We start from the raw sequence: 26,831 nt of genomic DNA, 5'->3' as shown, positions 1-26,831 counted from the left end.
CCAAACATGACTAAGTCAGAATTTAACTCCACTGCTTTATCTTAATACTAAATAGGACACTGTTACACTTCAGACTATACTTGTAAGACACTATTAAAATGGATGTGGCTTATCACATCACATATATTCTCTGCTATTTAAAAGAAGATGCAATAGCATTGGGCCTCTTCAGATCAAGCATTTATTTTTAAAAGCTTCTTCACTTTGTTAAGTTATCTGGAACAATAATAAAGCAGTCTTTAAAACGTAAGTCTAATAATTTGAACTTCTACAGACCTTTATAGTTATTGACTTACCCCCTTGCATCCAGTTTCTGCAGATTTGTATGCCGCCCCGAGTCTGCGGAGAGGGGCGGCATACAAATCTGATTAAACTAAACTAAACTGATTAAGCACAAGAAAATAAAATTCTGCCTCTCCCTCCCAGCAATCTGCCTGCTTGCAGCTTTAGTTTCACTTTCATTTTAGCATGTGGGTCTGCCTGCAGCCTCAAATCAACGGAGGGTCGGGAAGCTGATAATCAATTGCTTGGCTTAACAGATTCTGTGCTTTGCTGCAAGGAGTTAAACTGCTGGGAGGCAGAGGCCAAAGGGTGGGAGTGGCCGGGGCTACATTCAGTGTATAAGATGCATCCAAGTTTTTACCCTCTTTTGGGGGTAAAAAGCTGTGTCTCATACTCCAAAAAATACGGTATCTTCAACTCCTTGTAAAGTAGTTGTTGAAAATATTTGTCTGAATTTTATCTATTTGGTTTTTTTACAGTGTACAGTTTTACTATTTCCCTAAAGCCCAGTGATAATATATTCATGATCAATCCACAGAGGTTCACAATAAATGAACAATCTGCTTGAATCAAACGCATCTTCAAAATAAAAGCAACTCGCTTTCCAGTGAAAGAATCATAATATCCCTGCATAAGTAAAAATTAAAAACATAGCTCTGAAGTACTAATAGTTCATTTTCAGACAAAAATACATCCAGCATCTGGGTTTACATTTTTGTCTTCAAAAACACAGGTTTCATTTGGATGTTCACCAGCTAGTATGCATAAAAATATACAGTGATTCCTCGAGTATCGCGAGGGTTACGTTCCAAGACCCCTCGCGATACTCGATTTTTCGCGATATAGTGGTGCGGAAGTAAAAACACCATCCGCGCATGCGCGCCTTTTCCATGGCCGCGCATGCGCAGATGGTGGAGTTTGCGTGGCCGGCGGGGAAGACCCAGGGAAGGTTTCTTCGGCCGCCCAGCAGCTGATCTGCTCGGCAGCGCCGCAGCAGCGAGGAGCCGAAGATCGGGGTTTCCCCTTTGCGTGGGCGGCGGGGAAGACCCAGGGAAGGTTTCTTCGGCCGCCCAGCAGCTGATCTGCTCGGCAGCGCCGCAGCCGCGAGGAGCCGAAGATCGGGGTTTCCCCACCGCCTACGCAAAGGGGAAACCCCGATCTTCAGCTCCTCGCTGCTGCTGTGCTGCCGAGCAGATCAGCTGCTGGGCGGCCGAAGAAACCTTCCCTGGGTCTTCCCCGCCGCCCACGCAAAGGGGAAACCCCGATCTTCGGCTCCTCGCTGCTGCCCGCCCGCCGCTCGCCCGCCGCTCGAGAGCAAGAGGGGGAGAGAGAAAGAGAGAGAAGGAAAGAAAGAGATGAGAGAGGGAGGAAGAGAGTGTGAGAGAGGAAGAAGCAAGATAGAGAAAGAGAGAGAGAAAGATGAGAAAGGAAGAGAGTGACGTCATCGGGTGGGAAAAATCGCGATATAGCGATTGATTGATTGTCACATCTGATAAAATAAACGTGGCTCGGGTGAGACAGGAAAACACCCAAATGATCTGTTCAGACTTAATAGCACTTCTACAACACCTTGCTACTCTTTCTACTCCTAAGAGCTTTGCAGCCTCTTTGTGGAAAACTTTAGCAAGGCAGTTACGAAGATCATGTCACACACAGCTCAGATGCCCAAAGTGGAGGCTTGCTGCTATATGGAATTTTTTCCCGGGTTCCTGAGCTGCAGGTAGCAACAGCAGAAGCAGCTGCCGTCACACTTTCTTCTTCTTCAGATACCTCCAGGAAGCATTCTGAATCTTCAAATGGCCTTTCTAGGAGTTTCAAGACTCTTCTCACCTGTAGAGAAAGGAAAGAAGAGCAAGAGGGCGATACAGGACTGTTCTTAATAGTGTCCTTTGGATCTGGAGCCCCACCCTCCCCACTCCTGCACATCTCCCAAGAATTTGATTGGTTTTTGTTGTGGTTCAGCCTGAGGCTGCTCAGGGACCAGCTGTGTCTCTGCTGGCTCCATGCCCGGAGGAGGACAGTGAAGAGAGGAGGGGGCTGAACAGTCAGACGGGGGAGAGGAAAATCAGGAATGGGATGAAGGAGAACAGCATGAGAGCCCCGGGGGGGGGGGGGGGGGGGCTCTCCCCAGCCAGTAGCTTGGAGGCATTAGATGATGATGCACAAGCCGTCATTGACATGCGACAGAGACGGTCAGATCAAAGAAAGGAGCAATTAAAGAAGTATTATCAGCACTAAATTAGGAACAGCTGGGTTTGGGTGTGGTCCTCATCAACAGGGTTTAAAAGGCAGGCAAGCCCTTGAAGCCATGTGGAGTGTTATCAGTTTGGAGTTGCGTTATCCTGTCTTGTTTCTCGGCGTCTCTGTTCCTGGCTTGTGGCCCAGCAGCTTTGGAAGACCCGTGGGAGGTGTAGGTCTGCTATCTACAGCCTCATCTTGGCAGCAAGAATTCTGTATTGTTGCATGGACTTTTGCCTTCGTGGATACATTTGAAGATACAGCGTTTTCCTGTTTGTAAGGACATTTTCTGTTACCTGTGTTTTTCTTGAATTTTATAAAACTGCCTTTGCCTTTTACCAGTGTGTCTGGCTTCTCTTTTTGGGTTGGTCTTGGCTTCTGGAGTGACCCAGACAGAACAGGTTTTATTCTTTTTGGGGGGAAATCTAGAATGGTTTTTCTTGACCCTGGACTTGAGTGATAGGGGTTAGTGGTTGTTCAATTTTATTGTTGCTTGGTTTTAACTACTGATGCCTCATCCAGAATTCCTGCGATGAGATGGGTGGGCAAAAAACAAATAATATGTAAATATGGGAAATGTTTACCTCTAGAAAGTCACCATTTTCTGCTGCTTCAATAGCCTTTTGAGCAATGTAGTTCCTCAATATGTATTTTGGATTGCTGGCATTCATAATTTTCAGACGCTCATCATGCCACATATCAGTATTGCTAATGTGCTCCATTTCTTTTTCCAGCCTAACTCTGAAAGCAGAATAAAAGCGTTTGATCAGTAGAGTTTGTTAAATATCTGAAATGATTCATTTAAAAAGATAAATATCATAGTGCTTAGCTAAGTGTTGAGGTTAGCTCTGCCCCAGCTCCTGCCCCAAGGACTGTGGATGTGGGGGAGACATCCACATGCTGCAGGCCTGTTTCCTCCCCCCCCCCCCGTGGAATCTGCTGATGAAGGCTCCTCTGACTAAGAAGACATGAGTGACAGGGAGGAGGAGAGTGTGGCAGACAGCTCAGAAGGAGATCAATTATCTAGCTCCTCCTTGGATTCAGAACAAGAGTTAATGATACAGCCACGCATGCGGAGAGCGATGCATAGGCAGCAACAACTGAGAGATTATTATCAAAGAAAATGAGGCCACCTGTGGTTGGGTGGGGCTGTGGTAATTAGTGAGGCTGCTATAAATAGCAGCCTGTGGGTTTGGCCATTGTGGAGGATTATCTGATCCTTGTGTTTCGTGACTGCTTTACTGACTTTGACCTTTTGTGTGCTGATTTTTCCCTGCTTTGAAACTAAACCAGAGCAAAGTGTGTTTCACTTTGTGAAAAAAGAAGGACTGTGAATTGCCTCACAGCTGCAAGCTAAGTATCACAGAACTGATAAGGGACTTGTACAAATTACCAGTTTGTTTGGAGACGAGTGCTCTTTGCTATACCAAAAGAGGGCTTGGTTTAAGTGAATTTTCATTATAAAGAACATTGTTTTGAATTTTCAAACGTGTCTGTGTGTCTGAAATTTGTACCTGTGAATTTTAGGGAGGAGTCTACCAGAGAGCCCGACAGAACAGCTAAGTATAAATATTAACAAATGAAAAACTAGAAGTTAAGTAATAGCATTAGACACAAACATTCATCTGCAGTTCACAGATTGAATTGTTATCAGGTGATTTATAAATATATCTCAACAAAAAGAACAAAAGGCACTAAAGCGAAGAAAATTTAAATAACCTCACCTGTAATTCTGCAACCAATTTTTCCAGGTTTTTTTATTTCTATTGAGTAAATCGGAGGCTGTTAATTGCTGCAGTTTGGAGAACTGTTCTATTCGTTCCAATTCCTTATTAATGTTAGACTTTGTTCCAATTAAGGCAAAGAGTTGTGGGTTAGACTGTGCTAACATCAGCATCATGGAAAGTTGTCTAGAAAAAAATCCACTTGTCAATTCCATATAATAAAGCATCATACTTGTCAAGAATTATTTCTTATCCTTCTAAAGCAGTGTTTCTCAGACTTAATGACTAAGGTACGTGAACTTAAATCCCAGAATTCCCCAGACAGAGGAAATCTTGAAATTGAAGTCTATAGGTATTAAAGTTGAGCCTTATGAATTAAAATAAGCAGATACTGTGGTTTACTTACTAACCATTCATCTTATATTAAGCAAACCACAGTATCTGCTCATTTTAATTCATAATTACTTCTAGCAGCTCATAGCTTTAAATATCCAATTTAATTTAAATATAGAAGAAAATGTTATTTCAGCCCCCTGGCCATAGGTATAAGAACATCTAACAGCAATATTCAACTTTAGCGGTCAATCCACATATTTAACTATTCCATAGCTATAGTTTAATGTATAAAAATTAATTTGTCAGCAATTCAATTATTCTCTCTCACAAAAACTGACACAGCGTCACTTGCTCTCATAGGACGGTGTCATGGCTCAATATACCTGGGATCCATCTGAGGCTTATAGGCAACTTTAAGTTCCTCCAAAGACGCACATTGTTTTGAGATCTGATCCAGAAACTCTTCTAGGTTTAAAGGATCAAAATCCACAGGGAATGAGTTGAACAAGCGGAAAGTATTTGTAAAATCTGCACCTACGGAGCAGATTAGACAAGAATATTAATTTCAGTTATTGCTGCTTTTTCTTTCAACTTTCTATAAATAAGTTCTAAGTGTTTTTACAATTGTAATATTTTTAATGTATCTTAATTATCCAAATGTTCAAATTTAGTATTCTTAAAATGATTCATACTCACCTGTGAGGTGCATAGTCTCCAAGAGATCGAAGACCAGCTTATTATCTTCATCTAGCCGAAGCTGAATCAAACCTAATTTTCTTCTCATGATTTGCAAATATTGCTTTTCAAATTCTGCATCGTATTCCTCCTCCAGAATGGGCACGCTAACTTCCAGTGGAAGTTCTGGGACTAAGGCTTCAGCAAATTTGGTTAGATTCCACTTACAAATCTCCGGTTGCTTATTATAAGCATAACGTCCTGTATTATCAGACCCATTGCAAATATGTTCAGGATCATATCTAGGAAAGATACATGATACAAAATGTAAAATGATACAGGATAATATTTATGTATGGATACATGGCACAGAATCATTAAATACTGCATGAAGCACTAAGGTATTTGCAACGTTTTCTAAGCCAAGTTAATCAAATCTAAGACAGGTACAAACACAAAGTTACAAACAACAGGTAAGATGTGTGTGTGTGGGGGGAATTAGAGCATATAAGTTGCCGTCACATTTGATTAAACACGGTATCATCATATTTATCCAGATAGCATTGCTATTCTAAACAATTTCAACAATACTTATATACCATATGGTCTTTCAGTATGGTCTACCACTAGGCACAAGAACAAGATCTTTTTGTAGCTCATCTCTTTGCAACTTGAACTGGGTCTAGGACAACTTGCTGTTTTTAATTAAAAATTAATTTAAAAGGCAAAGGGAGGGGATTTAGGCCACCAGCCAGCCCCACAAGTGAATGCTTATTTACATTTTCCACGTAAAGCTATAGAGCAGTGATGGCGAACCTATGGCACAGGTGCCACAGGTGGCATGTGGAGCTGTATCTGCTGGCATGCGAGCCATTGCACTAGCTCAGCTCCCAACATGCATGTGTGTGCCGGACAGCTGGTTTTTGTCTCACACAGAGGCTCTGGGAGGGCATTTTTGGCTTCCAGAGAGCCTCCAGAGGGGTGGGGGAGGGCGTTTTTACCCTCCCCTGGCTCCAGGGAATACAAGCCTACTGGGTTCACCAGAAGTTGGGAAAGAGGCCATTTCTGGCCTTCAGATGGCCTCTGGGTAGCGGGGAAAGCTGTTTTCATCATCCACAGGCATTGAATTATAAGGGTGGGCACTCGCGCATGCGCGACAGCATACACCCACATTCTTTTGGCACCCTAGGGAAAAAAAGGTTCGCCATCACTGCTAGAGAGCATGTTTTAATTTCTTTTCAGGTGGTCAGGAGAATTGGGGCCTTCCACAGGGTGGGGGCCAACTCATCCCGATCAACTTGTCATAGCCAACAATTCATTGTGGGACAACTCTCCATGGTCAGCTCTACACTACAGGACAAGAGTTGTACTAATATCAAGGAAATTGTGGAATAGAATCGTTTAAAAAAGGATGTTAAAGGAGGGAGAAAATGAAATGTGAATGAAGTTACAATACATTTTTAGTTATTTTAACCAATTAAATTGAATTGTTGAAATGATCCATAGCATGTTCCACAGTGAATTGGACACAAGAGGTTGTCCCAAGGTGGGTTGGACACAGTAAGTTGGCTGTGGTAAGTTGGTAGCGGCAAGTTGTAGGAGGGTAGTTTCATCTCTCCCTCTTGTCTGAATGAGACTTCTACATGCAAAATTAATCATTTTGTGCTAACTCCACAATTACTTAAACAAACTACAAGGCAAGAAGACAATTTATAAATAAATAAATAAATAAATTATACTAATAATTCAATATGCTTCAGTTTCTTCCACTGTTTCTAACATTACTATTAAAAAAAACACTGGAATTAAAATTATTGACCAAAATTGCCAGAGAGTATCAATACATTGTAAGTGCTGAGCTAGACTAACCTGTCCATAAATCCAAAAGGTCCATAGTCAATTGTAAGTCCAAGTACACTCATATTATCTGTGTTGAGCACACCATGACAAAATCCAACACACTGCCATTCAGCAACCATCCTGGCTGTTCGTCTTGATACCTTAAAATATATACCAATTAATTGTCCAGGTCTTTTAATCTACAAATTGTATTTTAAAAATAAACGTGTTGTAATAACATGGTAAACAAATGTGCGTATTGAAAGTTTTCTATTCCAGCATTCATACAGTTTTAGATTTCAGTATCTAATACAGTGATCCCTCGATTTGCGCGTTCTCGATTAGTGCGAAACGCTGCAACGCGGTTTTTCAAAAAATATTAATTAAAAAAATAAAATATTAAAATAAAATATTAAAAAATAAAAAATAAGTCCACGCTAGTTCTCTCTCTCTTTCTCTCCCTGTTGCCGGCGTGGTATATGAGAGAGAAAGAGAGAGGCAGAGGTCGGGCGCATTATCGGGAGGTGGAGGCGGCGTGGGGACGCTGGGTGCCGGTTCCCTGAATGGAGACCGCCGGCCGCTCAATCGGGCCGGCAGGGAACAGAATGGAGCCTTCCGCGGCGGGGCTGGTAAGGGGGGGAGCCGAGGGGGGAGCCGAGCCCAGCCCCGTGGCATTCGCCTTCCTCCCACCCGCAGCCGAGACTGATCGTGGGCTCCTTCGCAACCTCGGAGAGCTTCCTGGTTTTCGTGAGCTTTCATGCCCTGGAAGCTCTCCGAGGTTGCGAAGGAGCCCACGATCAGTCTCGGCTGCGGGTGGGAGGAAGGCGAATCCCCCGTGGGCTCCGTTACATCTTCCGCTGCCAGCCAGGCCATGCTGGCGGCAGCGGAACAATCGCCTTCCTCCCGCAGCCGACTGACCGTGGGCTCCTTCCCGAGCTCCCTTCCTGAGCCTCCCGTTTTCTCTCCCCCCCTCGCCCCTTCGCCTCCCTGTGTTCCTAGGAGAAGTGCTGGGGATTGAGGCAAGACAGACCTTCTGCTCCTCACCAGCACTTCTCCTAGGAACACAGGGGGGCGAAGGGGCGAGGGGGCGGAGAGAGAACGGGAAGCTCAGCATTCCGTCAGCCGCAGCGCTGGCTGTCAACTTTTCTTTTTAAAACTGGGCAGGAGCTGACTTGCCTCCCCAGTGCTAAAAAGAAAAGTTGACAGCCAGCGCTGCGACTGACGGAATGCTGAGCCTCCCGTTCTCCCCCCCCCCCACCTCGCCCCTTCCGGTTTCGGCGTTCGGCAACGGAGTCCGGCGCTGGGGCCATGCGGGGCCGCTCATCCAGGGGGGCGTGGACTGGCAAGTCGCCCTCCTTTCTCTTTCTTTCTCTCTCTTATACCACACCGGTAACAGGGAGAGAAAGAGAGAGAGCGGAGGGCACCTTGCCGGTCCAGGCCCCCCTAGATGAGCGGCTCCGCATGGCCCCAGCGCCGCCCAGGCAGCTTGCCGCTTGCCGTATTGCAGCGAAGGAGGCGAAGCAAGGCTCCAAGCTGCAATACGGCAAGCGGCAAGTGATCTTGGGGTTTCCCCTTTGCCTGGGCGGCGGGGAAGACCAAGGGGAGGTTCCTTCAGCCGCCCAACACCTGATCCGCTCCGCAGCGCGGCAACGGGGAAACCCCATCTTCGGCTCCTCGCTGCTTCCGCGCTGCGGAGCAGATCAGCTGTTGGGCGGCTGAAGGAACCTCCCCTTGGTCTTCCCCGCCGCCCACACGCAAACTCCACCATCTGCGCATGTGCGGCCATGAAAAAAATGGCGCACATGCGCAGATGGTGGTTTTTACTTCCGCATCCAGTATAACGCGGAAATCGGTTAGCGCGGGAGGTCTTGGAACGTAACCCCCGCGCTAATCGAGAGATCACTGTACAGCTTTTAATTTGGAAGATATTCTTTATATAACTTCATAGTAGAAAATGGGGCAGTGGGATCTTAACTTTCCCTGTATGTGGAAGTTTAATTTCTGTTCTGGTTAGCTGTGGCCCAGCTCCTGAGCCAAGGACTGTGGATGTGGGGGAGATATTCACATGTTGCAGGCCTGTTTTGCCCCCCCCCCATGGAATCTGCCGATGAAGGCTCCTCTGACCAAGAAGACATGAGTGACAGGGAGGAGGAGAGTGGGGCAGACCGCTCAGAAGGAGATCAATTATCTAGCTCCTCCTTGGATTCAAAACAAGAGTTAATGATACAGCCACGCATGCATAGGCAACAACAACTGAGAGATTATTATCAAAGAAAATGAGGCCACCTGTGGTTGGTGGGGCTGTGGTAATTACTGAGGCTGCTATAAATAGCAGCCTGTGGGTTTGGCCATTGTGGAGGATTATCTGATCGTTGTGTTTCGTGACTGCTTTACTGACTTTGACCCTATGTGTGCTGATTTTTCCCCATTTTGAAACTAAACCAGAGCAAAGTGTGTTTCACTTTGTGAAAGAAGAAGGACTGTGAATTACCTCACAGCTGCAAGCTAAGTATCACAGAACTGATAAGGGACTTGTACAAATTACCAGTTTGTTTGGAGACGAGTGCTCTTTGCTATACCAAAAGAGGGCTTAGTTTAAGTGACTTTTCATTATAAAGAACATTGTTTTCAATTTTCAAACGTGTGTGTGTCTGAAATTTGTACCTGTGAATTGTTGGGAGAAGTCTACCAGAGAGCCCCACAGAACAATTTCACTGGCCCTTAAATTATTTGTTCTTTTTGCAGACTAACAAATACTTCAAAAGTACTTTGGAAAGTTTGAAATTATACAATTATATTAAAAAAACACCTTAAATGTGAATCTCATTAATCTTCTCTAATAAAACACAGTAAACTAATACCTTCATAAAATAACAGATTAAATTGAGAGATTGCATGATGCTATTTAAACAAGCTTGTGAATATGAATTTTCCATTCAGATTCCTACTCAAGGAAAAGCAAACACTCCGCAGTCTGCATTGGTTGCCGATCAGTTCCCGGTCACAATTCAAAGTGTTGGTTATGACCTATAAAGCCCTTCATGGTACCGGACCAGAATATCTCCGGGACCGCCTTCTGCTGCACGAATCCCAGTGACCAGTTAGGTCTCACAGAGTTGGCCTTCTCCGGGTCCCGTCAACTAAACAATGTCGTTTGGCAGTACCCAGGGGAAGAGCCTTCTCTGTGGCGGCCCCTACCCTTTGGAACCAACTCCCTCCAGATATCAGAGTTGCCCCCACCCTCCTTGCCTTTCGTAAGCTCCTTAAAACCCACCTCTGTCGTCAGGCATGGGGGAATTGAGAGTTTCCCTTCCCCCTAGGCTTATAAAATTTATGCATGGTATGTCAGTATGTATGATTGGTTTCTTAAATTGGGGTTTTTAAAATTAAGTTAAATATTAGATTTGTTTACATTGTATTATTATTGTTGTTAGCCGCCCCGAGTCTACGGAGAGGGGCGGCATACAAATCTGATAAATAAATAAATAAATAAATAAATGAGAGAAATAAGCCTAAATTAACTATGGCATTAACAACGGGAATATTAAAAAGCAGGGGTGAAATTCAGCAGGTTCTGGAGAACAGGTAGAGGAAATTTTGAGTAGTTCGGAGATCTGGCAAATTCCACCTCTAGCTGGCCTTAGAGTGGCGAGGGAATGGAGATTTTGCAATACCCTTCCCCTGCCACACCCACCAAGCCACTGGCCCCAGGTAAGGAAATTTTTTTGAATTTCACCCCTGTAAAAAGGTACCGCGAATGCCTTCAAAGGAAAAGTATGGATTAACAATAGATATTTTAAATTGTCTGCTCTCACCTTACCTCTCGAAAGAAAGCAGCGTTCCTCTGAACATTATTATCAGGGTGTGCTTGCAGAATATCTGGATAGAAAGTGCTGATCACATAATCAAGCATTTGAATTCTGATATCATTTCTATCAACACTGGGACCTTTACGTCCTGTAAATTCATCAGCAGATTTAAAAATTTCAAATGATCCAAACCTATTTAAAACAGGAATTGCCAATTACCCCCATCCATTCATAAGTTGTTTTGACATTTCAGCAAGATCTTTTTTCTCTGTTTTTTTAAAACTACATTGAACCATAAAATGAAAATAAACTGCTTTCTGATATAATTAATAACAACTAATAATAACATCTTATCACAGGACCTTGGAAAGCTGACTGTGAGACATAGCATATTAAAAATAGCTAAATAATAATTCAGAAATGAAACTAGTCATTGAGTTGCAAAAATGCATCTTCCAGGTATTAATCTAACAAACAAAAGCTAGTCATACTAGTTTTGTGATCCCAGAAAACACTGAAGGTAAACATTTACAATATATTATGACATTATGGAAAAAACCCTCTGGTCCCAATAAGAATTTATCCACTTTCTATTATAAAGAACACCATATTTAATATTACATCCAACTACAGTAGAATAATTACCTAATAAATGTTGGTGCTATTCTTAGTACAATTGTACATTTTTCTTTTTTAGGATTTCCATCATAAAATATATCCCGAATAACTTCTGAATCTGATGTTACGCATGTCCCTGCTCTGGTGGTTGGTATTCCAAGATGAAACATGGCTTCGCTGCAAAGGAATTCTCTTATGCTCGATCTCAAAACTTTACGGCCATCTGCTTGTCTGAAAATAATGAAAATAATGTGTGTAAAAAAGATGCAACTTCAAAACTCAAAGTAGCACATAAGGGCCAGAAATCATCTTACATGCTAAAGAATCCTTTAAGACTCAAGTAACCAAAATGAATTTGTTACTTTAAATATTTTCCAGCTGGAGTATTTCCAACCTAACAAGCATGTATAATCCCAGCTTGAAACAATAGTAACGTACAACTATAAAATGATCATTTCTAATATTTTAGAAACACAATTGAAAACAGGAAATGTAAATAAAAACAGGCTGACTCTGTAAAGCGCTTAGAGAGGGCAGCTGTAAAGCAGTATAAAAGTCTAATAATAACTATATATTTACAAATCAAAATTCACTAATTGCATAAATGTACTTAGGAACAGTTCGCTTAAATATGCGAGTCAACAAAAACAGAATCCTTTTCTTTTTCCTTCCTTTTTCTTTCGTTCTCTTTTCTTCTTTCTTTTTTTCCCTTTTTCATTTTTTTATTCTCTCTCTTTTCTTTCTTTTTCCCTTTACCGTGCTATAAATACAGTTTAGGCTTATGTGATAAGACAACTATGTAACTAAATAAGAACAAACCATAGTAAATATACTTAATTGATAGAAAATACATCAATAGGAATGGTAAACTGCTGAAATGTAAGGCTAAAAACCTCAACCAATGTCAAACATGTTTGTTAATTTTGTTTATTTTAATTGTTCAATAAAGTTTATTTTTTTTAAAAAAGTCTAAGTGCTATTGCTATCCAGGATGGTAGAGGCTGGAAGAGATCGCAGAGGTCATCCAGCCCAACTCCCTGCATTGCTGCACGGGTCACTCACTGCCACTCACCGAAATCCCCCACCCTCCTGAGCTTTTGCCACTCAGCAGCTGGCAAATTTGGCTACTCGAGGGGTAGGCCAAGTTGTCTCTTCTATGACATGTGGACTTCAATTCCCAGAATTCCTGAGCTAGCATGATTGGATCGGGAATTCTGGGAGTTGACGTACACAAGTCTTAAAGTTGCCTAGCTTGGAGGATGCAACTGGACCTTGTAAGAAGACAAATAGAATAGCTATGCAAGCTGACAATTCCTTACTGAAATAACCTGAAGATCCTAAACCAGGGGTAGGCAAAGTTGGCTCTTCTATGAAGAACCGAAAGGGGGGACATGATCGAAACATTTAAATATGTTAAAGGGTTAAATAAGGTTCAGGAGGGAAGTGTTTTTAATAGGAAAGTGAACACAAGAACAAGGGGGCACAATCTGAGGTTAGTTGGGGGAAAGATCAGAAGCACCATGTGAAAATATTATTTTACTGAAAGAGTAGTAGATGCTTAGAACAAACTTCCGGCAGACGTGGTTGGTAAATCCACAGTAACTGAATTTAGACATGCCTGGGATAAACATATATCCATATACAGGAAATAGTATAAGGGCAGACTAGATGGATCATGAGGTCTTTTTCTGCCGCCAATCTTCTATGTTTCTAAGACATGTGGACTTCAACTCCCAGAATTCCTGAGCTAGCATGATTGGCTCAGGAATTCTGGGAGTTGAAGTCCACAAGTCATAGAAGACTCAGCTTTGCCTATACCTGGGCTACCCGATCCTCCCCCCCCCTTTTACCTGGAGAAAGGGGTGAGTCCGGCGCCCTTGAGCTGGATCTCCCAGCGCTCCCCCAGCGGGTTCAACACCTCCCCCAGGTACATGGCCGCGCCGTCACCCAGCTGCCCCGCGAAGCTGCCGAACTGGTGGCCGCAGTAGCAGTGGGCGGCCGGCTCGGCTCCCGGCAGCAGCCGGTTCCCGCTGAAGCAGAGCGCGGCCTCGTCTTCCTCCTCGGCCGTCCGCGGTGCCCTCAGGCCCAGCAGAGCCAGCGCCGGCGCCGAGAAAGCCACCAGCCGAGGGGACCGCACCGGCGTGGGCCGCACCCGGGAAAAGCAGGCGCCCGATACGGCCCGGGGGACGTTCTCTTCGCTCGCGTCCAGCGGCAGAGCCCGCAGAGCCCGGTTGTCAAACCGCAGGGCGTCGAGCCACCGCGGGGCCGGCGTCGTGGAGGAAGACGAGGCGGCCGCCTCCATGCTGGCCAGGCGAGTCGCCGCCAACCTGCCGGCCGACGACCCCAAGCGACCGAAGCAGCGACGTTTACAGCGCAGAGCGGCGGCCATCCATCCTCTGCGCAGTCTGGGCCACCGTCTGACAGCACCTGTCGCTCAGCTCTTAATCCCGCCCTCGGCTTCTCCCTGCAGCCCATCCCGATTTTTTTGCCACGCCTCCGGCCTCAACCCTATCACGGCACGGGAGAGAATTAGCCAATCGGAGGACGGGATGTATTGAGAAGCGCAACATAAAAAAACCAAAAACTTGCTGTTCGATCTCCATTAAACAGATTGACAGAATGGGAAGCGACCTTGTAGGTCATCTTCTATGACATGTGGACTTCAACTCCCAGAATTCCTGAGCTACCATGACTAGCTCAGGAATTCTGGGAGTTGAAGTCCACAAGTCTTAGAAGAGTAAAGTGACCAGATTTTAAGATATATTTTTTTTTTGGGGGGGGGGGCTAAAAAAAGTTTAGCAAAATTTTTTTCTCTCTCTCCCTCCCTCCCTTTCTTACTCTCTTCATCCCTTCCTCTTTTCTCTCTTTCTTCCTCCTCTCTCTCTCCCTCCTTCCCTCCCTCTCTCTTTCTCTTCCTTTCTCCTTTTTTCTCTCTTCCTCCCTTTCTCTCTCCCTCTCTTTCTCTCTCTCTCTCTTTTCATTTGTGGAAGCTACCCTCTCAAATTCAGAATAGCCATTTTACTGTTTTGTGGGATGCCAAAATCATTAAAGCCAACTCTAAAAGATGGTTTTAGGTGGGGGTGGGGGGACTTTGATTCTATGCAGACACACAGAAAAACAGTTGTTTCCAAAATCTATGTACCAGCCATTCTGTCCAAAGGAAGTATTTCATTCATTCATTCATTCATTCATTCATTTACCTACTTACTTAATTTACTTACTTACTTATTTGATTTCTATGCTGCCCTTCTCCTGAGACTCAGAGCTGCTTACATGTTTAGAAATCTAATAAAACTACATTCTAAAAACCCTGTTAAAAATTAGACAACCAGATTCATACGTCATATAACCATATATGTTGTAAATAAATCAACATTCGAATGTTCATCAGGCAGGGCGAGATATCAGAGTTTCAATGGCCCCAAGCCTGCCGGCAGATAGGTCTTTAGCACTTTACAGAAGGCAAGGGGCAGTAGGAATCCCTGGGGGGAGCTCGTTCCATAGGGCCTGGGTGGCCCCACCAGATGACATTATCTAGCTGATGGGACCTGGAAAAGGCCGACTGGGGGACATGAACGGCCCCTGGAATTTATGAGGCAGAAGATGGTTGGGTAGGTAATCTAGTCCCATGCCATGTAGGGCTTTATATGTCATAAGCAACACTTTAAATTGTGTTCGGAGACTAATTGGCAACCAGTGCAGTCCAAGGAGTGTTGTAGAGACATGGGCATATATCTGTAGAGACATGGGCATTGCTCAAGCGACTGCATTCTGTACTACCTGCAGTCTCCAAACACTCTTCAAAGGTCTTCCATGTAGAGTGCATTGCAGTAGTCAAACCTCAAGGTGATAAGGACATGAGTGACTGTGAGTAGAGATTCCCTGTCCAGGCAGGGCCACAACTGATGCACCAGCCAAACCTGAGCGAATGTCCCCCTCGCCATAGCTGAAAGATGATGTTCTAAGGTCAGCTGTAGATTGAGGAGGATGCCCAAGTTGCAGACCCTTTCTGAGGGGATCAAAATCCGTTTCCCCCCCCCACCGCCAGTGATGGATGGACACATGGGATTGTCCTTGGGAAGCAGAACCCACAGCCGCTCCGTCTTGTCAGTATTAAGTGCGGCAACACAAAAGCTGAACATCCTTGACTTGTAACTGTTCTGCCGACGTGTTTCAACCACCCGCAATTACAGGGTAATTAGTCCAGAAAGACACACACCACACGATAAAAGGAAAACCCAAAAGTTTTCATAAACAGAAAAACAGAAACAGCTCCCTTTTTAAATGTCAAAGGGATTTTATGGTACACACAAGGCACAGGTTAAATGCAATCCAATTGCTCACCCAATAACTGGGAAATTGAGTCCAATTCTAAAGTCCAGAGAGTCCACACACACTCTTGAACAGCACACAAACCACGATCTTGATGAAACAATGAATCAGATAAATTGCCACAAAGCTAAACCAGCACACTGTTCTTTTTATCTGTAGCACTAATTACAGCAGCCCCACCCAACCACAGGTGGCCTCATTTTCTCTTGTAATAATCCTTCAGTTGTTGTCTCCTATGCATCACTCTACGCATGCGTGGATGTGTCATTAATTCTTGTTCAGAATCCAAGGATGACACAGATGATTGATCTCCTCCCGGGCTGTCTGCCAAACTCCCCCCTTCCCTGTCACTCACGCTTCCTTGGTCAGGAGGCTTCGTCGGCAGATTCCATCGGGGGCAAAACAGGCCTGCGGCATGTGCATGTTTTCCCCACATCCACCTGCACATTCCTTGGGGCAGGAGCTGGGCCAGAGCTAACCACAACCCCAACTTACGGTGTCATTCTCTCTTTTAACATGTATTTGTTCACACACAGTGAAAAACTGAGAAAATGTTTTGATTTTATATATCAGTTATTTCCCCACTCCCTTATTTTGTTACACAGTTATTTTACATTGTTTTACAATGTACACCACTAACATTTCTATAAATTTCCTTTATGCTGGATACACAGGATATATTTAACCAATATTGAAAAAGCTACGGAGGATTCAAGATAGACTGTCCTATATATGAATGCTATACATTTCTGAGATATACATCAACAAATAACCAACACATTTTTTTAAAAAATAAAACACATACAATTTATTGGTAAAGATGAGATACCTGCATACAGGTAATTTTTATTGATTTTTGGCAAATGGAAATACATATAGCACAGTGTGCCTATAATCCATCATTTAGGATTAATCCATTCAAGTTAAGGCATGTATTTGCCATGAATCTTTTTTTAAATGTTATGTAATAATTATTCAATTACAAATACTTCAAAGTAAACATTTACTTTACCAGATGAGGAAAACACTGAATCCTATCTGTATTTATTCTGAACTAATCCCCACTAAACTCAATGGGAGTTATTTCCCAGTAAAGAGAGAACTGTGCTTGAAAATTGAAAATACTATAAATTGTTCAATGAACTAAGGTGTAAATGATAATACGCCATAGTTCTTCAGTTCAGCTTTCTAATTCCTCAAAAAGTAGAATAATTTTCACAGAATTTCCTTGTAAACATTTGATTCAACAGAAGTGTTAAAAATGAAAGGAAACTCTAAGAATTAACATAATCACTATAGTCTGGTTTGTTAAATACTGCTTATACATGATATGTTTAAGTCAAATTTCTTTCTAGCCATGGTCAAAAAGCAGTATGAAGAATGGTAACACTATCTTTGCACACATGTTGAATAAATCCCCTTCATTTCATGTAATCAGACTCTATGCTTGTTCTGACAACTTTATCACAAGGGGAATATATATAGTTAAGGCTGTTTCTCTCCCCCCCACCCCCAATTGAACAACTACTTTGATTTTTGAATTCAGATCCCATATTATGGATCCATATTCTTCAACCTTGTTGGTTGGGAATGTTGGGAGTAGAAATCTCACATGTATGGTGTCTACTACTAGACTGATTACAAGTGATTGGCACAATCCCCAAATAAATTGTTTCTAATGCCATTAACTAGCAAAATCAGTGTGGGTTTTTTTGGGAGGTATAATAGCAGTGCACAGCCCCATTAAAAAAAAAGTAATTAAACTTCAATTAGCAGTACAGTGACACCTCATCTTACAAACGCCTCGTCATACAAACTTTTCGAGATACAAACCCGGGATTTAAGATTTTTTTTGCCTCTTCTTACAAACTATTTTCACCTTAAAAACTCATCACCGCCGCTGGGTTGCCCTGCCTCTGGACTTCCGTTGCCAGCAAAGCACCCGTTTTTGTGCTGCTGGGATTCCCCTGAGGCTCCCCTCCATGGGAAACCCCACCTCCGGACTTCCATGTTTTTGTGATGCTGCAGAGGAATCCCAGCAGGGGAATCCCAGCATCGCAAAAACGGGCGCTTCGCTGGCACCGGAAGTCTGGAGGTGGGGTTTCCCAGTGAGGGGAGCCTCAGTGAAATCGCAGCATCACAAAAACACAGAGGTCCAGAGGTGGGGTTTCAAGGACTTTGGTGTTTTTGCGATGCTGCAATTTCATTGATGCTCCCTTTGCTGGGAAACCCCACCTCCAGACTTCCGTTGCCAGCAAAGCGCTCGTTTTTGAAATGCTGGGATTCCCCTGCAGCATCGCAAAAACACAGAAGTCTGGAGGTGGGGTTTCCCATGGAGGCGAGCCTCAGGGGAATCCCAGCAGCACAAAAACGGGCGCTTCGGCTGGCAAAAGGGGTGAATTTTGGGCTTGCATGCATTAATCGCTTTTCCATTGATTCCTATGGGAAACATTGTTTCGTCTTACAAACTTTTCACCTTAAGAACCTCATCCCGGAACCAATTAAGTTTGTAAGACAAGGTATCACTGTATTTGTCCCCCGTGCTGCTGGGGAACACAGCCCATTGAATATTGGCTGGTGTAACACTCCTACTATATTTCAAAAAAACTGTCTTGTATTCCATCCCAATCTATGATGACATTTCTCTACTATCAGATCAGCAGTAAGAAAACTAAGGCCATTGCCTCTAAGGCAAACATTAAGCATAGCCCTGACCCTTATACACAATGGTTTCCTAGTTTTTCAGTGGGACCCAAGCATACTTCCCTGTTCCAGATTATGCTAAGGAAACAGAGATGAGCCCAAGAACCTTTCAAAAGCAGGTTTCCAATAGCCCTCAGTTGAAGGGTTTGATTCCCATGTTTGCTGTGTTAAATATACAATCAGAGCACAATTGTTATAGGTTGTCCTCATTTAGCAACCACAATTGCTAAATATACAATCAGAGCAACTTATTTGTTAAGGAAAATAGTTGCTAAGTGAAGCCACAACTGTGCTTATAAGAGCTGTACTGCAGCTCTTATTTACTTTACGGTCGTAAATGCAAGAGTAAAGACTTTTGCATTACCATCGTAATTACTATCACTAAACAAGACAGTCACTAAATGAGATCCATTTGTAATTTGAATCACTAATTGTGCACTTTTATCCATCTTCCCAAAAGAAGAGAAGAAGATAAGGTTGGGTTTTTTTGCCAATTCAACACAAGTTGTAATCCTAAAAATATGTTTTCAGTGGGCTGAATATTACAGGTATTATGATCTGTAGGGAGACAGAAATACGCAATTCTAATTCTAATCGCATTTAAATACACATGACAGTTTTTTTTTTTTTAAAAAGATGTAATGTTAAAAAGTTCAATTAGTTGAAAAGTACCCATAAGGTAATGCTAGCAAAATCCAGACAATTTGAAAGCACTAATATCTGTTAAAATAACATTCCATTTAGTATTTTAATTTGTATTTTATTACATTCACATGGAATTGTGATAATAGCTCACATGTATTCAAGAAATGAGGATAAATTCTAGATAAAGAGCTGTCCCAGATTTTTTTCCCAAAAAGGAGGAATGAAAGGAATGAAAAAGTCTATAGTATAAATGTATAACTTCCTCAGTAATTTTGAAACACTGACATTCATACCAGCAGGAACTGAGAGTCCTATAAAGATAGGTTTTCTAACAGAAACTGAGAGTCCTATAAAGATAGGTTTTCTAACAGAAACTGAAATAAAGGGAGGGAAAAAAGCAGATAGGCTGTAGCTAAACTTTTCATTTACAGGGAAAAAAAGATTGTTATAGAGGCCTAAAAGCAAAAACATGATCTAGCCAAGGTTTTACACTCCTGAATAAGAATTGTATAAGCCAGGGGTCCCCAAACATGGCAACTTTTAAGACTTGTGGACTTCAAACTCCCAGAATTTTCCATCCAGATATGGAGAATTCTGTAGACTACTTGTAGATTTCAACTCATATTCTGGGAGTTGAAGTCCACAAGTCTTAAAGTTGCCAAATTTGAAGACCTCAGCTATAAGCCTTATGCATTATATAATTTGAATTTTAAAGTGCTTAATTTTGGCTGGATCATGTCTGCTTAGTAATGCTAAAGGCAACTTTTAAAACAAGTAAGGCTTTCAAAAGATAACAATTTTATCAACAATAGCCAGCATATTTGTGATATTCCAAAAGTTAGTTTAGAGTTTTTTGGATATATATTTTTTTTGTCTTTTAAAAAAGCCACCATGTATAAAAGAGTTCCAGTAAGAAGAGATCCTTCTAAAGATTGAATTGCTTGGCTCCAGGAAATGTAACTCAATATTACTGATAATGAAAACACACACCATATGGGTCACTGTGCTTTCAAATTAGAACAAGCAGAATTGTTTTTTCTGTTCCATTGACAGACAAATTAAGGGTTGCATCAAACTCAGCATTTCTCCTATGCAAGCCACAGTGATGTGAAGAACTGTACAGGTTCTTGCAAAAGTTTCATTCATTTTTAGGGTGCTTGTTGGAAGTTACCAGTGGATGGTATTGGGCTTATTGTATGATTTCATCATTATAAATATGCTATATACACATATTAATATAATATATGTGTACATAATTCTAGGTACCTTATATTGGCATATATGTTTATGCCACACATTGTATTAGATTGATAGGAAAACATTTAATTGTATAGATCGCAGCTGGTGTAGCACTTAATTCCAATCCAATGCTTATGCAATAAGTTGGCCATCAGAACAGACTTTGGGACAAAGGCTCTCTTGCCTTGCTTTCCAGTTTCCTTGTGCAATCCATTCTGTCCCAACCAGATGCAGAGTTTCCCAAATCAATGCTGAGATTTTACGCCTATCAGTTTCTAGAGATACTTCTGTGCAATGGGCACAGAAAGAATAAACCGAACTGTCCTGTGTCCCATCCGATAGCAGCCGTAGCCCAGGAGTCCAAATATTGTAGCCTTTATAACCAACTTTAGGATTTTACTGGATGTGGATGGAGGAGGCACACTAAAAGGAGACAGGGATAAAATAAAGTTATTATCCAAACAGGTCATCAGAAAAAGGACCAAACAGTATCATAGCTGCCATTAATTTCACAGGATTTCATACATTGAATCCTCTATGTCGGTAATTCTCAACCCTCTCAGAAGGATGGAAGGCTGAGTCAACCTTGAACCCGGTGAGATTCAAAACGCCAAATTGCAGACAGCCGACAGTCAGAAATAGGCTGCAGTACTGCATTTTAACAACTGCACCACCACGGTTCTTAACTCAATAGTACCATATTTTTCAGAGTATAAGAACACTTTTCCCCCCCTTAAAAATTTGCTCAAAATTTGAGTGCATCTTATACTCTGAATGTAGCTTTTTTTGAAGCTTTTTCTCCCAGCCCCAACGAAGTGCTAAAGACCTTCCCTGTTTATTGTTTTTATTCCTATTCCCACTGGAAAAAAGTTTTTTTTCAGCCCTAACTTGGTTTGCAGGGTTTTTTTCATTGCTACTCTGAAGCTTGTTTTCATTGCTATTCCTCTGAAAAACGTTTTTCCCCCCAGTCCTAACCAGAAGATAAAATGATGTGCTGAAGTGACCAGACTAAGGATGCTAGCCAGATATGTATCTGGTAGGTAGATTCTCTCTCCCCCCCCCCCCTATTTTCTGCTCCCAAAACTCCCAAAACTAAGGTGCATCTTATACTCCGAAAAATACATTTCTTCAAGCCTTCGTGGACTCCCTATGCCCAGCTCGCAGGGCCCACAGGTTGACAACCACTGCCTTATGTACAGTAGAACCCCGACTTACGAGACTAATTGGTTCCGGAAGGAGGCTCGTAAGTCGGAACGCTCGTATGACAAAACATTGTTTCCCATAGGAAACAATGTAAAGTCAATTAATCCGTGCAACAACAAAAAAAACCGCTGCCGCCGAACGTGGAAGTTAGCGTTCGGCTTCAGGAGACAGCTGCGAAGCGGCGCGGGTGTTTTAAAACGTCGCAGCCGGCCTGGGGGGCTCGGGGGCTTGCCCCCGAGCCCCCCAGGCTGGCTGCGACGTTTTAAAACACCCGCGCCGCTTCGCAGCTGTCTCCTGAAGCCGAACGCTAACTTCCGCGTTTGGCTTCAGGAGACAGCTGCGAAGCGGGGCGCGTGTTTTAAAATGTCGCATCCGGCCTGGGGGGCTCGGGGGCTTGCCCCCGATCCCCCCAGGCCGGCTGCGACATTTTAAAACACCCGCGCCGCTTCGCAGCTGTTCGGCTTCAGGAGACAGCTGCGAAGCGGCGCACGTGTTTTAAAAGGTTGCAGCTGGCCTGGGGGGCTTGCCAGCACCCCCCCGAGCCCCCCAGGCCGGCTGCAACCTTTTAAAACACGCGAAGCGGCGCGCGGGATACGAGCGCCAAGGAACTGTCTCCTGAAGCCGAACGCGGAAGTTAGCGTTCGGCTTCAGGAGACAGCTCCTTGGCGCTCGTATCCCGAATGTGAGCTCGGGAGGCGAACAAAAATGTCGCTCCCCTCCCAGCTCTTATCTCGAGTAGCTCGTAAGTAGAGCTGCTCGTATGTCGAGGTTCCACTGTATTGTCTTTTTAGTTCAGTCAATAAATTGTGCAATTATCTCAAAGCTACCTACCCATCAAACCACTAGTCAGATTGCAGCAGAAAAGGTTATTTTGTCCATTTAAAAAAATATGCTGGATAGCAGCAGATAAAATAACCTTCAAACTCTTCCATGTACTTCTACTAAGAAGTTCCTCTGAGTTTAAGAAATTTTGCAGTCTTACTTACTATAGGTGAAAATAATCTTGGACAGATTAGTCTGTGAACAACAGTGTTCATCATCTCAGCCCCTCCCCACCGCAGCTAAATGATAAGAAACCATGCAAGCATTTGTTGAACTCCAACTTGCATCTATCTGAGTCCAATAATGCCAATTGGTAAGGAAAAATAAGGACAGTAGTCCAATATGTGTAGCTTATTTGCAATGGTTTGGTTTCTGACGCCATTTTTAGACTTAGAGTGATTCTTCAATTTTAAAGGAACATTAAGTATACAGTGGTACCTCTACTTAAGAACTTAATTCGTTCTGTGACCAGGTACTTAAGTAGAAAAGTTTGTAAGTAGAAGCAATTTTTCCCATAGGAATCAATGTAAAAGCAAATAAGGAAAGAAATAAAAGCTTGGAATTTGGGTGGGAGGAGGAGGAGGAAGAAGAGGAGGAGGAAGAGGAACTGTCCAGAGCGAAGGGAGTGTTTCTTTTCTCTGGACACTGGCAGAGGTTTATTCCCTCTCCAAACGCCCAGAGAAAGGAAATACTCTTTAGTGTCCAAAGTCAATAAAGAGCTGGTTATGCCACTTAGGTTTGGGGATTCCTGGGAACTAGAGGCTTGTTTAGATGGCTCTACTCTCCCTCTGTTTGGGGTTTGTGTTTACTTTTAATTTTCTCCAATTTAAAATCCTGAATTGATTGGGATCATTACTCGGAACCATGACATCTGATTTGTCTATTTTTAAAAGTATGTTTTTATATATGCATTCTTTTTTATTGACTATTGTATGTCAGCAAGAGTCACTTCTTGTGAGACCTGGCAGCTATGTGGGTTTGATTAATAAATAAACAGATCTGCAAACCTACAAGCATGGCTCCTTCTGACAAATTCAGAGAATCCTTCTCAAGAATTCCGGGATCTCAGCTTAACTTTTCACTAAATGATTGAATTGGGTTCTGACATGGTCATATTATGTGGGGGCCAAGTTAAATTTCCATGGGTTCCACTCCAATTCAATTAAATGACCCCAACCGAACCAAACATTTCTGTTCCTAAGCAGGATAGTTGTTAAGTGAGCTTTGCCTTATTTTATGACTTTCCTTGCCACAGTTGTTAAATAAACCACTGCAATTAAGTTAGTGGCATGTGTTTTTTAAATAGATCAGGTTTCCCCATTGACGTTGCTTGTCTGAAGTTTGCAGAAGGTGATCACGTGGCCCTGGGACACAGCCACCATCTTAAATACAGGCCACTGGCTAATTTTAGTCACATGGCCACAGGAATGCTGCAGCAGTCATGAGTGTGAAAAATGTTCATAAGTCACTTTTTTAATGCTTTTGTAACTTTGAGTGTTCACTAAATGAACGGTTGGAAGTCAAGGACTATTTGTACTGACAATGTATGTCTCAATATCTAAAAGTCACATATATTTTTGTGAGCGAGGAGCACTTCTGTTTCAAGATATCATTCCTACTGCTGTTTTCACCATTTGTTTCATGTAGAAAATTGCTTAATAAGCAGTGTAACAAATACTGGTTTTTGAGAGATTTCTTATCTAACCAAAGCCATTTTAGATAGTGTGATAACCGGTAATACAGTGATCCCTCGATTTTCGCGATCTCGATCTTCGCGAAATGCTATATCGCGATTTTTCCCACCCGATGACGTCACTCTCTTCCTTCCTTTCTCATCTTTCTTTCTCTCTCTCTTTATCTTGCTTCTTCCTCTCTCACACTCTCTTCCTCCCTCTCTCATCTCTTTCTTTCCTTCTCTCTCTTTCTCTATCTCTCCCCCTCTTGCTGGCGGGCGGCGGGCGGGCGGGCTTGCGGGGGCATCAGCGAGGAGCCGGGGTTTCCCCTTTGCGTGGGCGGCGGGGAAACCCCGATCTTCGTCTGCTCGCTGCTGCTGCGGCCGCCCAGCAGCTGATCTGCTCGGCAGCGCAGCAGCAGCGAGCAGACGAAGATCGGGGTTTCCCCGCCGCCCACGCAAAGGGGAAAGCCCGATTCGGCTCCTCGCTGCTGCCGCCGAGCAGATCAGCTGCTGGGCGGCCACAGCAGCAGCGAGCAGACGAAGATTGGGGTTTCCCCGCCGCCCACGCAAACTCCACCATCTGCGCATGTGCGGCCATGGAAAAAGGGCGCGCATGCGCAGATGGTGTTTTTACTTCCGCAACCCTACATCGCGAAAAATCGATTATCGCGAGGGGTCTTGGAACGGAACCCTCGCGATAATCGAGGGATCACTGTATTATAGTTTGCACCTATGCCGATTCATCTGCTTTTTTGTTTTTATTCTTGCCTCAAGATAACTGCAGCCATTGTAACCTATAAGAGAAATAACCAAACCTACCCTAGAGAGAATTACCTCATTATTTCCTGGATATTCAAATCGGTGTTCCAGTTCTTTTCAATCCCCGGGACATGACCCATGCCGACCACCCCAACTACAACAGAAGGGACACATCTTCTAGGTTCAGCTAGGATGGAGAGCAAAAGAAACAACAATTGGAAATATCAATGTAAATTTACAGTACTCTTTTAGGAATTCAAACAAATGCATTGTTTAGCAGAAGTCAATAGGACCAACAGCCAAGGATCTTGGGAGTTGTAGTTAAACATCAAGAGAGCCTTCTTTTTTTTTCTTTTTATATATACAGTACAGTACTTTCCTCTTTATCTTAACACATTTTTCTTTCCTCTTTAAACTCTACTTTTGTTTTTTAAATTTTTACGCATTTTTTATGATTCCTGCAAAGGAATTATTATTAATTAGGTTTTACAATATGGCTAATTTCAATTATTGAGATTTTAATGGGTCTTTCCCCCCTTGATTTGTATATAGGAAAGTGTTGGTGTTTTTATCTTTATTTTTTAAAAACTTTCTTTTATTTTTTTTAAATTCCTTTTTAACGGGCATTTACTAATAAAAAAGGTTAATAAATATATATTATTATTATTTATTAGATTTATATGCTGCCCCTCTCCGCAGACTCGGGGCGGCTCACAGCAATGATAAAAACAATATACAGTAACAAATCTAATATTAAAGTTTAAAATAACAATTTTACATTAAAAAGCCTAAACCCCCCCCCCCCCAATATATAAAAAACCATACACACAAACATATCATACATACAGTTACATAGGCAAGGGGGAAGATGTCTCAGTTCCCCCATGCCTGACGACAGAGGTGGGTTTTAAGAAGTTTACGAAAGGCAAGGAGGGTGGGGGCAGTCCTGATCTCTGGGGGGAGCTGGTTCTAGAGGGTTGGGGCTGCCACAGAGAAGGCTCTTCCCCTGGGTCCCGCCAGACAACATTGTTTAGTCGACGGGACCCGGAGAAGGCCAACTCTGGGGGACCTAACTGATCGCTGGGATTCGTGCCTTGCAGATATCCTGGTCCGGTGCCATGAAGGGCTTTATAGGTCATAACCAACATTTTGAATTGTGACCAGAAACTGATCGGCAACCAATGCAGACTGCGGAGTGTTGGAGTAACATGGGCATACCTAGGGAAGCCCATGATTGCTCTCGCAGCTGCATTCTGTACGATCTGAAGTTTCCGAACACTTTTCAAAGGTAGCCCCATGTAGAGAGCATTACAGTAGTCGAACCTCGAGGTGATGAGGGCATGAGTGACTGTGAGCAGTGACTCCTGATCCAAATAGGGCCGCAACTGGTGCACCAGGTGAACCTGGGCAAACGCCCCCCTCGCCACAACTGAAAGATGTTTCCCTAATGAGAGCTGTGGATCGAGGAGGACGCCCCAGTTGCAGACCCTCTCTGAGGGGGTCAGTAATTCCTCCCCCAGGGTGATGGATGGATAGATAGAATTGTCCTTGGGAAGCAAAACCCACAGCCACTCCGTCTTATCAGGGTTGAGTTTGAGTCTGTTGACACCCGTCCAGACCTCAACAGCCTCCAGACACCGGCACATCACTTCCACTGCTTCGTTGACTGGACATGGGGTGGAGATGTACAACTGGGTATTATCGGCGTACTGATGATACCTCACCCCATGCCCTTGGATGATCTCACCCAGCGGTTTCTAGTTGAGGAATTTTTAAGGCACTCGATAATTGAACCTCTTTGCTTAAGCTGACTCAACTGTTGTCTAAGCCAGTGTTTTTCAACCAGTGTGCCGTGGCACACTAGTGTGCCGCGAGACATGATCAGGTGTGCCGCGAAGCTCAGAGAAAGAAAACAAGAGAAAGAGAAAGAAA

The 26,831-nt window shown here is 43.2% G+C and overlaps 2 protein-coding genes across 3 annotated transcripts in view; both read right to left on the bottom strand.

Moving 5' to 3' along the window:
* Window positions 1-1,744: 1,744 nt before the first annotated feature.
* Window positions 1,745-13,931, bottom strand: SELENOO (selenoprotein O). Its single transcript, XM_070755384.1, has 9 exons — window positions 13,372-13,931; window positions 11,549-11,752; window positions 10,915-11,095; window positions 7,125-7,255; window positions 5,277-5,557; window positions 4,964-5,114; window positions 4,245-4,430; window positions 3,105-3,261; window positions 1,745-2,112 (listed from the first exon to the last, which is right to left on the bottom strand). Exons 1-9 carry the CDS (start codon window positions 13,908-13,910, stop codon window positions 1,915-1,917), a joined length of 2,028 nt encoding a protein of 675 aa, XP_070611485.1. The 5' UTR covers window positions 13,911-13,931; the 3' UTR covers window positions 1,745-1,914.
* A 5,377-nt stretch (window positions 13,932-19,308) lies between these two features.
* TRABD (TraB domain containing) overlaps window positions 19,309-26,831 on the bottom strand; it is a 46,598-nt gene continuing 39,075 nt past the window's right edge. The window contains exons 9-10 of one of the 2 annotated variants that reach the window (XM_070755385.1): window positions 24,975-25,086; window positions 19,309-20,863 (exon numbers count right to left, since the gene is read on the bottom strand). In XM_070755385.1, the coding sequence (XP_070611486.1) occupies window positions 20,716-20,863; window positions 24,975-25,086 (260 nt within the window). In that variant the 3' untranslated portion in view covers window positions 19,309-20,715. Of the gene's footprint in view, window positions 20,864-24,959; window positions 25,087-26,831 lie in introns of both variants that reach the window. The other variant, XM_070755386.1, reaches the window with a different exon arrangement.

This window comes from Erythrolamprus reginae, chromosome 6 (assembly GCF_031021105.1).
Source record: "Erythrolamprus reginae isolate rEryReg1 chromosome 6, rEryReg1.hap1, whole genome shotgun sequence".
In the NCBI taxonomy this organism is placed as follows: domain Eukaryota; kingdom Metazoa; phylum Chordata; class Lepidosauria; order Squamata; family Dipsadidae; genus Erythrolamprus; species Erythrolamprus reginae.
The sequence above is the reverse complement of the archived record's forward strand: the minus strand, read 5'-3'. Positions and strand labels throughout refer to the sequence as shown.